At 46.4% G+C, this 13,025-nt stretch overlaps 1 protein-coding gene across 2 annotated transcripts in view; it reads right to left on the bottom strand.

Annotated features, from left to right (window-relative positions):
- Window positions 1-12,703, bottom strand: part of LOC134409388 (synaptotagmin-like protein 4) — a 43,152-nt gene extending 30,449 nt beyond the window's left edge. For both annotated transcript variants that reach the window (XM_063142099.1, XM_063142100.1), the window contains exons 1-2: window positions 12,240-12,703; window positions 8,533-8,684 (exon numbers count right to left, since the gene is read on the bottom strand). In XM_063142099.1, the coding sequence (XP_062998169.1) occupies window positions 8,533-8,684; window positions 12,240-12,385 (298 nt within the window). In that variant the 5' untranslated portion in view covers window positions 12,386-12,703. The remainder of the gene's footprint in view (window positions 1-8,532; window positions 8,685-12,239) is intronic.
- Window positions 12,704-13,025: the final 322 nt, after the last annotated feature.

Consider the following 13,025-nt stretch of genomic DNA (forward strand, 5'->3'; position numbering starts at 1 on the left):
GCCAGCTATAATGGTACTCCACGCCCAGTCAGCATTCTCATAGATTTTCCTCTAAGGGTTCAAAGGGCTTTAGACTTAGTTCTAGCCCATGGATTGGAATTCGAGCACATCCGAAAGTGGGCGATGGATGGGATGCCACCTGCGAACCGGCTGCGTGAAAACACGCCACCTCTCTGGGCTTGGCCATATCCGGAGACCAGGTTCACACTTTTCTTCAGGGCGGCGAGAGAACAAACCCAGCTCGAGAGCTAAACAGGACGTGGCAGGAGCTGTCAACACCATTAATCCATTCCAGGATTTTAAGGGAGCTACTTCCTGTTTTGAGTCAAAGTCATCTGCTCTTGGCAAACAGAGCAGGAGGCCAAGAGAGCTAATACAAGGAGAGCCCCCTGTTGTTTTCCCTGGCAGAGGAAGAAGCAACGGCTTGGGAGTACGGTCGTGCCAGCCGAGAGGGAAACAACGCAACCCATACAAACACTGAAGGCAGTGCAGTGAAGTAGAAGAGCCTTTCCCAGCCTTGAGCCCTCCTTGTGTCGGGCTGCAGCTCCGAGGATTCCCAGCCAACGTGGATCTAATCTAATGCTCAGTGTAGGCAGCTAGATAAAACTTCCAATAATTCCTACTTGCCACTAGCAGTCCCTAAGACATAAAAGACATACAGCAATGACCCAGCGGGGACGTAGCTTTTCGGTTGGCGAGTTTTTCTGTTTCCTGAACTTAGCCGCCTTGCAACAGCAGCCTGGCCTGTTCAAATTGCCTGTTTCCTGTCCTTCTGGTTTAGTGCAACAATGCCAAATCAAGAGCATGAGCAAAAAAATAGGATGTGGTTACTCCCTAATAGTAGGGTGACCATATGGAAAGGAGGACAGGGCTCCTGTATCTTTAACAGTTGCATTGAAAAGGGAATTTCAGCAGGTGTATGTATGTAGGAACTCCGTGGTGAAAGTCCCACTTCCTCACAACGGTTAAAGCTGGAGGAGCCCTGCCCTCTTTTGTATTTGGGCAAGAGGGCAGGGCTATTGCAGCATTAACTGTTGTGAGGAAGAGTGGATTTTACCAGGTGCTGCATGCATACAAATGATACCTGCTGAAATTCCTTTTTCTAAACAACTGTTGAAGATACAGGAGTCCTGTCCTCCTTTCCATATGGTTACTCTATTTAAAGCTGTAGGAGCCCTGCTCTCATGACCAGACATGAAAGAGGCCAGGGCTCTTGCAGCTTTAACTGTTGTGAGGAAAAAGGAATTTCCTAGGTGCTGCCTACATACAATTGATAGTACCTGCTGGAATTCCCTTTTCTATGCAACTGTTAAAGATACAGGAGCCCAGTCCTCCTTTCCATAGGGTCACCCTACCTAACAGGCAATGAGTCGATAATTAAAGGAAAAAGAATGAGATACGCAAGATGTCTTTCTTTACCCAACTTCCTCACATAAGAGGAAACCTAAGACGTTTTGCTGCCTGAGGTAACGAAGAAAAACTGCCCACGCCGCACCCCAAATTCTAAGGATGAAAACTGACCTGACTTGCAGTTGACTCTTACTTTAACACTGCAATGGGGCAGAGTCCTCCATTGCAACCAATGGCAGCAGGCCTGACACACACAGATCTCACTGAATCCCCAACACTGCATGGCCGCTTGCCGTCTCCCAGCATCTGCTGCCTGAGGTGTAGGCTGCTTCATCCCACCTTATTGTAGGGCTGGCCCTGCCTCCCATCCTGGTTGTTTCTTCGTTTATTACGTTTATTATGTTTCCAATCCGACCAAGAACTAATGGTCTCTGGGCGGATTACGAACAGTTAAAAAACTAAAATGCCATGGAACAGCTAAAATGATAAAATACAACATAATGCAAAACCTTAAACCGCACAGGAATCGATAGATCAGCTTTCATAACTTAGGACTGGGCCTATAAAACGCCTGGGAGGAAACAAAGGTCTTTGCTTGGTGCTGGAAAGATAACAACGTAAGTGCCAGGCAAACCTCTTTGGGGAATTTATTCCAGAAGTGGGGTGCCACCACTAAAAAGGCTTTCGTTCTTGTAGCCACCTGCCTAGCTTCCTTTGGCAGAGGAGGGCCTTTGAAGATAACTTAAGGTTATAGCTGCCTTTCCCAGCCCTGAGTCCTACACTTGTGTTAACAGTTAACAGTTGTATTGAAAAGGGAATTACAGCAGTTGTCATTTGGATATATGGAGAATCCGGTGAAATTTCCTTTTCATCACACCAGTTAAAGCTGCAGGAGCCCTTCCCTCTTTTAAATCTGGTCACTCTAGGATAGATCTACAGCTTTAACTGTTGTGATGAAGAGGGAATTTCACCAGGTTCTCCATATATACAAATGACACCTGCTGAAATTCCCTTTTCTATGCAACTGTTAAAGATACAGGAGCCCTGTCCTCCTTTTCATAGGGTCACCCTAGTGTTGGACTGAAATTCCCATAATTCCCAGTCAGCTTGGAATTATGGGAGTTGTACTCCAACACATCTGGAAAGGGCCAGGTTGGGGAAGGCCGCTGTATAACTTTAGCAGATAGAGTTCTAATCTTTGCTAGGGAGAAGACATGCGACTGGAACCTTCTCCAGAGGTGAGCAGAAGGTATGCTGGAGTAGACCCCTTCTCGCCACTTTTAGGTGGACTCCCTTGTGCAGCCTTCTCCAACCAGGTGCTCTCCAGATGTTTTGAGCTACAATTCCCATCATGCCTGACCACTGGCCATGCTGGATGGGAATTGAGTTCAAAAACATCTGGAGGGCACCAAGATGTGGAAGACTGACCTGGTGCTTGCTGGTTATTTGGGGCACCACTTTCGAGGCACTTGTTCCATGTTTTACTCAGGTCCGTTAGATGTTAACTCGGGGTGGGCAATTTGTGGAAATGTTGGCCTATTTTATTTATTTATTTATTTTATTACATTTATATACCGCTCCACAACTGAAGCTCTCTGGGCGGTTAACTCCCACGATCCCTCACCATTGGCTATTCTGGCTAGGGCTGATGGGAGTTGTAGGCCAAAATGTTCAGAGGGTCACACGTTGAAGTCACAACTGTTGAAGGGACTTCAAGTATGCAACCTTGATATGCAAATTTAAGAAAAATGGGTGATCCGTATGGATGATAAAGATGTGCATCACAAAGATGGAAATCACTCCGCCATGGGCTATACACAACTTGACTAGGGTGACCATATGAAAAGGAGGACAGGGCTCCTGTATCTTTGACAGTTGCATAGAAAGGGGAATTTCAGCAGGTGTCATTTGGGTATATGGAGAACCTGGTGAAATTTCCTCTTCATCACAACAGTTAAAGCTGCAGGGGCTATACTAGAGTGACCAGATTTAAAAGAGGGCAGGGCACCTGCAGCTTTAACAGTTGTGATGAAGAGGAAATTTCACCAGGTTCTCCATGTATACAGTGAGCCAACAGTGTGATATGGCTGCAAGAAAGGCAAATTTTGGGCTGCATTAATAGAAGTATAGCTTCCAAATCACATGAGGTACTGGTTCCTCTCTATTCAGCCCTGGTTAGGCCTCATCTAGAGTATTGCATCAAGTTCTGGCCTCCACAATTCAAGAAGGATGCAGACAAGCTGGAGCGTGTTCAGAGGAGGGCAACCAGGGTGATCAGGGGTCTGGAAACAAAGCCCTATGAAGAGAGACTGAAAGAACTGGGCATGTTTAGCCTAGAGAAGAGAAGATTGAGGGGAGACATGATAGCACTCTTCAAAGACTTGAAAGGTTGTCACACAGAGAAGGGCCAGGATCTCTTCTCGATCATCCCAAAGTGCAGGACACGGAATAACGGGCTCAAGTTACAGGAAGTCAGATTCCGGCTGGACATCAGGAAAAACTTCCTGACTGTTAGAGCAGTACGACAGTTAAATGGAACCAGTTACCTAGGGAGGTGGTGGGCTCTCCCACACTAGAGGCCTTCAAGAGGCAGCTGGACAACCATCTGTCAGGTATGCTTTAGGGTGGATTCCTGCATTGAGAAGGGGTTTGGACTCGATTGCATTTTAGGCCCCTTCCAACTCTACTATTCTACGATTCTATGATATATACAAACGACACCTGCTGAAATTCCCTTTTCAATATAACTGTTAAAGATACAGGAGCCCTGTCTTCCTTTCCATATGGTCACCCTACTAGACCTGTTTATTATTTATTTATTTGCTGCATTTTTATACCACCCAATAGCTGAAGATCCCTGGGCTGTTCACGCCATGCCAATCAAAAGGGCGTTGCTGACCTTGCAGTTCAATTATGCGTTGCGTCATATTCAACCGTTTACTGTAACTTTCCTCCTCGGGGACATTTCAGAACTCCTAGGTCTCACCTGATGAGCTACGTTGGCAGAGCTTAACTTTAAATCAATTCAGCTTGGAGATTAGCAGGGTTTCCATTTATGCTAAATTTTGTATCCCACTGTTATTAAAAGAACTCGTACAACATACTTTTTTTTTTTTAAAAAAAAAGGTGCTTTCAATATAATAGAATTGGCATGCCTAAGAAAATAGTGTCTTGGAAGGTGACAGCTAGAATGGAAAAGGAAATGAAATGCTTGGCTTACAGTTGTCCAACCAGTTCAACTTGCTTAGTTCTTTGTTTTGTTAAAGGTTCAGCGCTTTGGAGATTAGAACCTCTATCCCAATTGACTGTCCCTTTAAAATGGAGGCCTGAGGAACAGCAGGATGTCAAAGGTATACAACTGCTAGGGTGACCAACTGTCAGGATTTCCCCGGATTTGTCCTGGTTTTTGTTCTTTCCATGGTGTCAGGGGGGATTTTCTATAATTTTCAATAATGTCCTGGAATGACACACCTTCCTCTTTAAGGCTGCCATTAGCACGGCAGGAGGGAGTGACATGCTTTCTTGAGGCACATCATTCCCCCACCCTGAGCTCCAATTGAGGTCTTAAAGGGGAAAGTGGGTCATTCGTGGGCATTATAGAAAAGGCCCCACTTGGAGTGGATGGTGGTGGTGCAGAATGAAATCCTTTCCCCTCCTCCACTCCAATCGGGTTCTTTAAGGTGGCGGGGGAATAACGTACTTTCTGCAGGACACTAGGTGTCCTCTTTTTTGGTTTCCCAGATATGGTCACCCTAACAACTGCAGGAGAGAATTCAGGTGGCCTGTTTGAGGGATCGTTTTTCTTATGCTCTATGAAAGAGCTCCAATTTCAAAAGCGTGACAGCAATTCAAAGTTGATACCCGGCAAGCAAAAACAAACACAGAAAACCTTGACATTTCGCAGCTGCCGGTTAAGTTGGAACCCAGATATTAACAACGCCTCGAAAGCAGCACAACAGGGCTGAGTAGATGTTATACCTGGGCAGGAAGGGAATCAGGAGTTGCCAGGGCCCACACATTTATTAATTTATATACATATTTCGTTTCTATACCGCCCAATAGCTGAAGATCTTGGGGCGGTTCACAAAAACAAAAAACCATAAGTACAGCGTAAAATATAATATGAACGCCCAAAGCCACAATATAAAACCAGAATAAAACTGAGAAGGAATACAAAGGTTTTAAATACAGGTTTAAAATGCAGATTTAAAACAGCAGCATTAAAAGGCTAGGATAGTAAATTGCTAAAATACTGGGAAAATAAAAAGGTCTTCACCTGACGCTGGAAAGAGTACAATGTAGGTGCCAGGTGAACCTCTCTAGGGAACTGATTCCACAGCTGAGGTGCCACAGCCGAAAAGGCCCTCCTCTTGGTAGCCACCTGCCTCACTTCCTTTGGCAGCGGCTCACAGAGAAATCTGCTGGGGGGCCCCATTGCTAAATCCCCCCCCCCCGGGTTATGCAGAGGCTGGTCTTCCTTGCCATCCTCTCTGCTCACACACCTGCCCTTTTCCTCTAGTCCAGCGTTCTTTGCAAGATACTGTAAAAGAAACAGAATCTGCCACCAGCTTCCTAGTTAAGAGATGGATGGGAATTTAATTTCAATTTGGTTTTGATCAGAATTGACCAAACTCCAGGGTTAAGACAGTGGGCTGGTCACTATCCCTTAGCCCCTAACCTACCTCACGAGGTTGCTGTGAGGACATATTGAGCGGGAGGGGAGGACCACCCAGGTTAGGGTGACCGTATGAAAAGGAGGACAGGGCTCCTGTATCTTTAACAGTTGCATAGAAAAGGGAATTTCAGTAGGTGACATTTGTATATATTGGGAAACTGGTGAAATTTCCTCTTCATCACAACAGTTAAAGCTGCAGGTGCCCTGCCCTCTTTTAAATCTGGTCACTCTAGTATAGCTCCTGCACTTTTAACTGTTGTGATGAAGAGGAAATTTCACCAGGTGCAGTATGCATACCAATGACTCCTGCTGAAATTCCCTTTTCTCTGCAACTGTTAAAGATACAGGAGTCCTGTTGTCCTTTTCATATGGTGACCATAACTAAGGTTGCCTTGAGCTCCTTGGAGTTGGGGAAAGGCTTAATATGATGGATACAGAATCAGAAGAAATAGACACCTTGGACATCGGGTCCCTGCATTTAATAAGAAAAGACAAGATTGCGTGGGGGAATAGGGCAAAAAGTAAGAGCCCCCGAAGAAACAACTGATTTCCCCCCACTTCAAAATGACAACTTAGCAGGTCTGTAGTTTTCCTGGCATCAAACTTTCTTCCCCCTCAAACCTCAGTGGTTTCTCATCCTCACAAAGAATGAGCTTGCAGGCAAGGAAACGCCACTCAGTAGCAATGGAATATTTTGGCCAAGGCTCATTGGCCTGCCTTCTCCGGGATCATGTGACTCATCCCACAAGTGTTATTATGCACAAACACAACTTGATCACAGAGTGCCAAGTTCTGGCTGGTGGGATTTGGAATCAAGCCCAAACTGACCGAACTCCTTCACAAAAGCTGCATCAAGTCGGATTTGTTCCATCTCAGAAACCGTTGCGCATTTTCAAACAAAGTTACAAGGCCGTAAGCGTTTGTGGTGGAAGGCGGGCAGGCCTTCCCAGAAAACACCATTCATTACTGTCATTATGATGCTCAGCTCCATCTGAACACACCTGTTGAGGATCCTTAGGATCCATGGCAACCATCAGTAGGGAAGAACCCAAAATAAACCTGTCAGTATCATAATGCTATTATGCAAGTCTATGGTGTAACCACATTGGAATACTGTTCTGGTCAATGCACCTCAGAAAAGGAAATCATAGAGGTGAAGGAAAGGACCAACAAAATGACCCATAATAACATAAGAAGAGCCCTGCTGGATCAGACCAAGGGTCCATCTAGTCCAGCACTCTGTTCACACAGTGGCCAAGCACCAGCTGTCGACCAGGAACCCACAAGCAGGACACAGGAGAAACAGCACCGTCCTGCTCATGTTCCCCAGCAACTCATGTAGATAGGCTTACTGCCTGTGATACTCAAAGTAATGACCAACCTCTCCTATGAGGCAAGGGTACAATGATTGGGGCTTTTTCATAAGAGAGGGGAGACACCTGGTGATAGAGGTACGTAAAAGGAATGCATAGTATGGAGTGTCACGTCTAACCCTACTACCCCTGTTTTGGGAGAAGATTTTCAGGTAATCAATCAGAATCAGATTCGGAACTAGAAGACGCAGCGCCAGACACCAGCCAGCCTGGACCAGTGGGGGAGGAAGCTTTCACAGGCGATTCCCCAGCTGCGAGTCAGCCCTCTCCAGAGCTTATCTCCTCAAGGCCAAATCCTACACACTCAGGAGGAAGTGAGGTTTCTTCCGTAGGAGAACGCCCCAACAAGCTGGCTGATGCTGGGGTCCGCCGGAAGCTGAAATGCACGGCGCGGAAGGAAGGTGTGAGAAAGTCTGTTTGATTATGCCAGAACCTGCCTCCACAGCAGTCTCTCTGAAATTACGGGCGTTTGGGAAGTGGCTTCCTGTTCTTCTGTAGTGGACAATTGTCTCGCTTAGTTTGCACATTTTTGCCTAGGGGGACGTTTCCAAGAAGTTAGACTCTCAATTCAGGTAGAAGAGATGTTTGTTCCTTAATAAAAGCTTTGTGGATTACTTAGCAAGCCTCGTCATTTGCCTCCTATCAAAAGTAGGAGTGTTCTGAGAAACACGACATGGAGAAAGTGGCTAGGGACTTTTTTCTCTTATAATATTAGAACCCAGTGAGGTCATCCCATGAAGCTCATTGGTAGGAAGGTTGTCTTCACACAACACATAAACGAGACATAGTGATGGACATCAGCTTGGATGACTTTAAGAGGGGATTAGTCAAATTCCTGGAGGACGGGATGGTCAATGGTTACTAGTCACGATGGCTAATATATTGCCTCCAGTGTCTGAGGCAGCATGCCACGGAATCCCAATTGGTACAGACGACAATTTTACTCATGTCCTACTTGTGGGTTTCCCCCAGGTAGATGTTTGGCCACTGTGGGGACAGAATGCTGGACTAGACAGGCCTTTGGTCTGATCCAGCAGGGCTCTTCTTATGATCTTGTGGCTTGCTTCTGACCCTCTAAACTATGGTTTGCAAGATCATCTGCCCTCTGCATGTGATTAATGTTTATGTACTTACAGCCGGAGTCACTCTGTTTCTTTCTAATGGAAGCGCGGAGTAGATCTGACCCTTCCAACACTTCTTGGAAACGCTGCGCCTTCACTTCATGGAACCATTCCCCAGTCACAAATTTCTTTTTCTTTTCATCCTTCATGGAGCCTTGCAGTCGTCTGAGGAGAAATTAAAAGTAAACTCATGCCAGTGTCTGTGTGCTTTTATTTTATTTACTGAACATATTTATTTTTGCTTCATCCAAAAGATTCAAAACTATTCACACCACCACCACCATCCAATAACAACAACAACATAGCTGCAAAAATAATTCACCAAAAAACGGCCATCAAATTCAACCTCATACTACATGTACTCACCTAAAACAATCTTGGAAAATGCAGATCATAAAATATATTGGGACAGAACAATTCATATGGACAAGACAATACCTTACAATTGACCAGACGTTTCAGTCATAGACAAAAAGAAAAACACATGTACCTCATTGACATAGCAATACCTAATGACAAAAATGTTGTAGGAAAGGAAGAGGAAAAGAGAGAAAAATATACACCACTGGCCATGGAAGTCAAAGAACTATGGCAACAGGAAAAGGTCACAATTATTCCGTTAGTCACATCAATCACCGGCATCACATCAAAGAACTATACAGAAAACCTCCAGAAACTGCGCCTACCAAAATACATCCACATCAACATCCAGAAAACAGTCATAATTAAAACGTGCTCAATTGTCAGGAAATTCCTGAATCTGTAAAAGACAGCATGACTTGGCAACGCCCCTCATGTCCGTCTACAAAAACCACCACAAGCGAGAAATAGATATAACAACAACAACAACAACAACAACAATTTTAAAATAAAAACAAGAATAGACGGCCTCTGTCACCACCAGAGCATGGCCCTGGTGGTTCCACGTGGACCTACGGCCTGATTGGAGTCCACTAGGAGAAGAGCCTTCAGTGTGGTGGCCCCCTTTCTATGGAATTCCCCACCTTTGGAGGTCAGGCAGGCACCAAGTTTGTATTATGTCCGGACCCTCCTGAAAATGTTGTTTCAGGAAGCTTTCCTTGAATGACCAGCGACTTTTTTTTTTACCAGCACTGGGGTTTTATAAGAACTTCTTTTAGAAATTATATTTTCAGTATGGTGTTTTTATTTATCTGTTTTATTCTATTTTGTTGTTCACTGCTCTGAAATCTTTGGATGGGGAGCGGCATATAAATATTGCAAATAAATAAAATAAATAAATAGTGCCAGGATTGTGAAACCTAAGCAACTGAAACTTGGCACGCAGGAGGGTGCACCTTGGGGTTGTTTTGTTTTAAACAATGCATTCATTTTAATTCATTTAAGGGTGCAGTCCTTTCGCAATGCTTGTAGGCCTCTGAGCCTGGAGGCTTTTGAGCAACGAATGCAGAGTGGGAGGTTCAGCGGAGGCGGTCTTAGAATGTTCGCTAGATGGGCTTTTTTTTTTTGCCTGTCTAGCTGGAGCATGTTAGAGGGAAGGGGAGAGAGAGGCCGTGGGGTAACTTGCATTCTGGCCTCTTCAATCTCCTCCTCTCCCTTCCCACCGGAATGCCCCCTTTACCCCCTCTCCAAGGAGAAGCAGCTGACGCGCTTCTTTCTATGCTGGCTGTGAGAGGGTGGGGAGTGCGGATTCCCTGCTCCGATGTCAAAGCACTGTCTCCAGCCTTAGATCTTGGAATCCGAAGTATCCCACGGCACCCAGCCTTGGGGCCATAGGACTGCTCGCCACCACGTCTCTGTGTTTGAAGCCTGCAGTTCCACCTTCAGTCACAAGACCGCAGACATCCTTAACAAGCAGATAACTTTGCTGTTGGTACAGTTTGAAGCCAGGACGGAGGCTGCATCAAGGGACAGAGCTGTATAGCTTCCTCCCCCAGCCTCCTCGTTGTGGGGCAGCCCTCCATCAGGGGAATAGACTGGACACCCCCTCCCTTGCTTGGGTATAGGGGTGCCCAAGGGCCGTGCCTCAGGGTGCCAGCAGCTTGGCTTCACTCAGATGAAGCAGGCACGGATAGCTGTGTAAATTTGCTTGAAGGCTTCTCTGTCTCAAACTAAAGGGTAATTCTAGCTTGGGTCTGTTTGCTAGTAAATACAATATAATAAAGAACACCCTTTGCAAATAGCCACCGTAAAACACAACGGCCAGTTCAGCAACATAAAACAGATGAAAACATAAAAACAGGCAGGTAAAAAAAAAGAGACGCTGATGTACGTGCTCATCTTTTACTTTAGTCATAAATCCTACATAGGTCTCCGTGAGGTGAGAAGGCTCATTGTGGAGTTGCGCTGATTCAACTCGTGCCAACAGAAGGCACATGCTCCCGTCATTAGACTTTGGCAGGTGGTGTTCTATTTTCCCCCCTCTAGCCTCTCCCATCAGCCCCAGCAGGCATGGCCGGCGCTCAAGGATGATGGGAGTTGTAGGCCGCCAAGTTAGCGGAGCTGCCCTTTCCAACGCTTCTTTAGGAAAACAACAAGCATTCCTCCCCGCACACAGAAATGCAGCATGTCAGGGTGAAGGTTAAAATGACTCCTTTACCTTGACAGGGTTGTTTTCTACCAGCATGGAGGCCTTCTCCACAAGTCCGGGAACCCCGCGATACTCGGATTCCTGAATGCATGGAAAAGTCCTTCTGCATGAATATTTCCCAGCCTTCCCCATCCTGCTGTTCTCCACACATGTTTTGGACAACAGTGCCCAGCATTCCCTACCATTGGCCATGATGGCTGCAGCTGATGGGAATTGAAGTCTAAGAACTCTGGAGGGTACCAGGTTAGGGGTGGTTGGTGTAGGACAGAGGTAGGCAGCCATTTTAGGGGCTGTGGGTACACTGGGCAATTTGAGAGACTGTCCTGTGAGGCCCCCACAAGATGGCTGCCATGGGAGGCATGGCTAGTCATAAAGAACAGGTGACCTGCCCAAAAGACTGAGTACAAGGCAGGGGTGGGTGCCGAATTCCCGCAATGCCTTTGAACTCACAATTTTCAGTGCCAAAAGGAGGCAAACTTTCTCTCTACCCTCTCGGTTCTCTCCCTCTCTCTCTCTCTCTCTCTCTCACGCACACACTGCACTCCATGTGCCCTTCTCCTCACTGCAAGAAACTGAAAAACTTCACTCAGTGGCTGGGTTCACACAACACGCTAACCCGTATTTAGTGGTTGAGTGTGGGTTAATCACATGCACAGGTCAGTTGAACTGTGGGTTACTATTGAACCATGGGTTATTGCGTTGTCTGAACTTAGTGCACTTCCGCAGGGTGGTTGTTGACCTTGCTTGTTAACCACTCTGAACAACCCAGCAACAACCATGGGTTCTTACGGCGGCTTGTTTGAGGAAAATAAGCCACATTGCGTGGTTAACATGTCACCCTGCAGAAAATGCACTGCGTTCAGACAATGCAAGAAGTCACGGTACAACAACCCACGGTTCAACAACAACACACACCCAATCCCCGAGTGTGGATTAACGTGTGCCAGTCTCTCTTCCAGGGCCCCTCCAAAATCTGAGCTGATCCAGCGTAGGTGTTGCAAGTTCGATTGCGCACATTATTATATTTATTTATTTATTACATTTATATACTGCCCCCATAGCTGAAGCTCTCTGGGTTGTTTACAATTTACGATTTCGCATATGAAGCCTCCCCTCCAGAGAAGCCTTTTACTACAGCCTCCGTGTCCTACCTGATGCGGTCGCCATCCTTTTTTTTTAGCTCGGCGTCCCTCTGCAACACCTTCATCAGCTCCCCATACTCCTCTTCGGTCAGAAAGCTGAGGTCTAGCATCTTTCCCTCCCGTGCCTTCTTCAGCCAATCCAGGTGTGGGCACATCAGAAGCAGCGGCTACAGGGGCGAGGGGGCCATTGAGCCGTGGACAGAGCGCTTGAGGGGTATTATTTGAAGTCTGGATCAGAACGTCAGGGGAGCAGCAGCTCACACCACCACGCCTTGGAGAAGCACCCTGTGATGCATCCAGGCTGGGACTCCTAAGCAAGGACCTGTTCTTCTGTGACCCGGTTCCCTACACGGCATGCCTGTGTGGGTCGAAACGGTCTTCCCAGAAGTGTTTGGCTCCTTTGCTTTGTCCATGTACAGGTGGAAGGGTCCATGCGCCTGCTTCCCTGGGTGCGCCAAACGCTGGCTGTCGGCTTGAAAGTCGAGGACAGAAGCCCCAGCCTCAGAATGATCTGCCTCTTTCGATCGAGAAGTTTGTTTCAGTCGCTCCTGCAAAGAAAATTAAAGAAGTGGAGAGGGGAGAATGCCACAAGATACTTTTTTAGATAAAGGCGACATGTGGTGCTCGCATGTGTACATTTGGGGAGTTTACTTATGCCTGAGCACATGATTTCCAACAAGCAGCACTGCAGGCCTGTGCGCTCAGCTCTAAAGTGTTCTTTATGTCATAGCAACCTGACAGTGACAGATCGTCTTAGTCAGTAAATTGCACGGGCAAATGAAATGAGCAGCGAGC

This window comes from Elgaria multicarinata, chromosome 15 (genome assembly GCF_023053635.1).
Source record: "Elgaria multicarinata webbii isolate HBS135686 ecotype San Diego chromosome 15, rElgMul1.1.pri, whole genome shotgun sequence".
NCBI classification, from domain to species: Eukaryota; Metazoa; Chordata; class Lepidosauria; order Squamata; family Anguidae; genus Elgaria; species Elgaria multicarinata.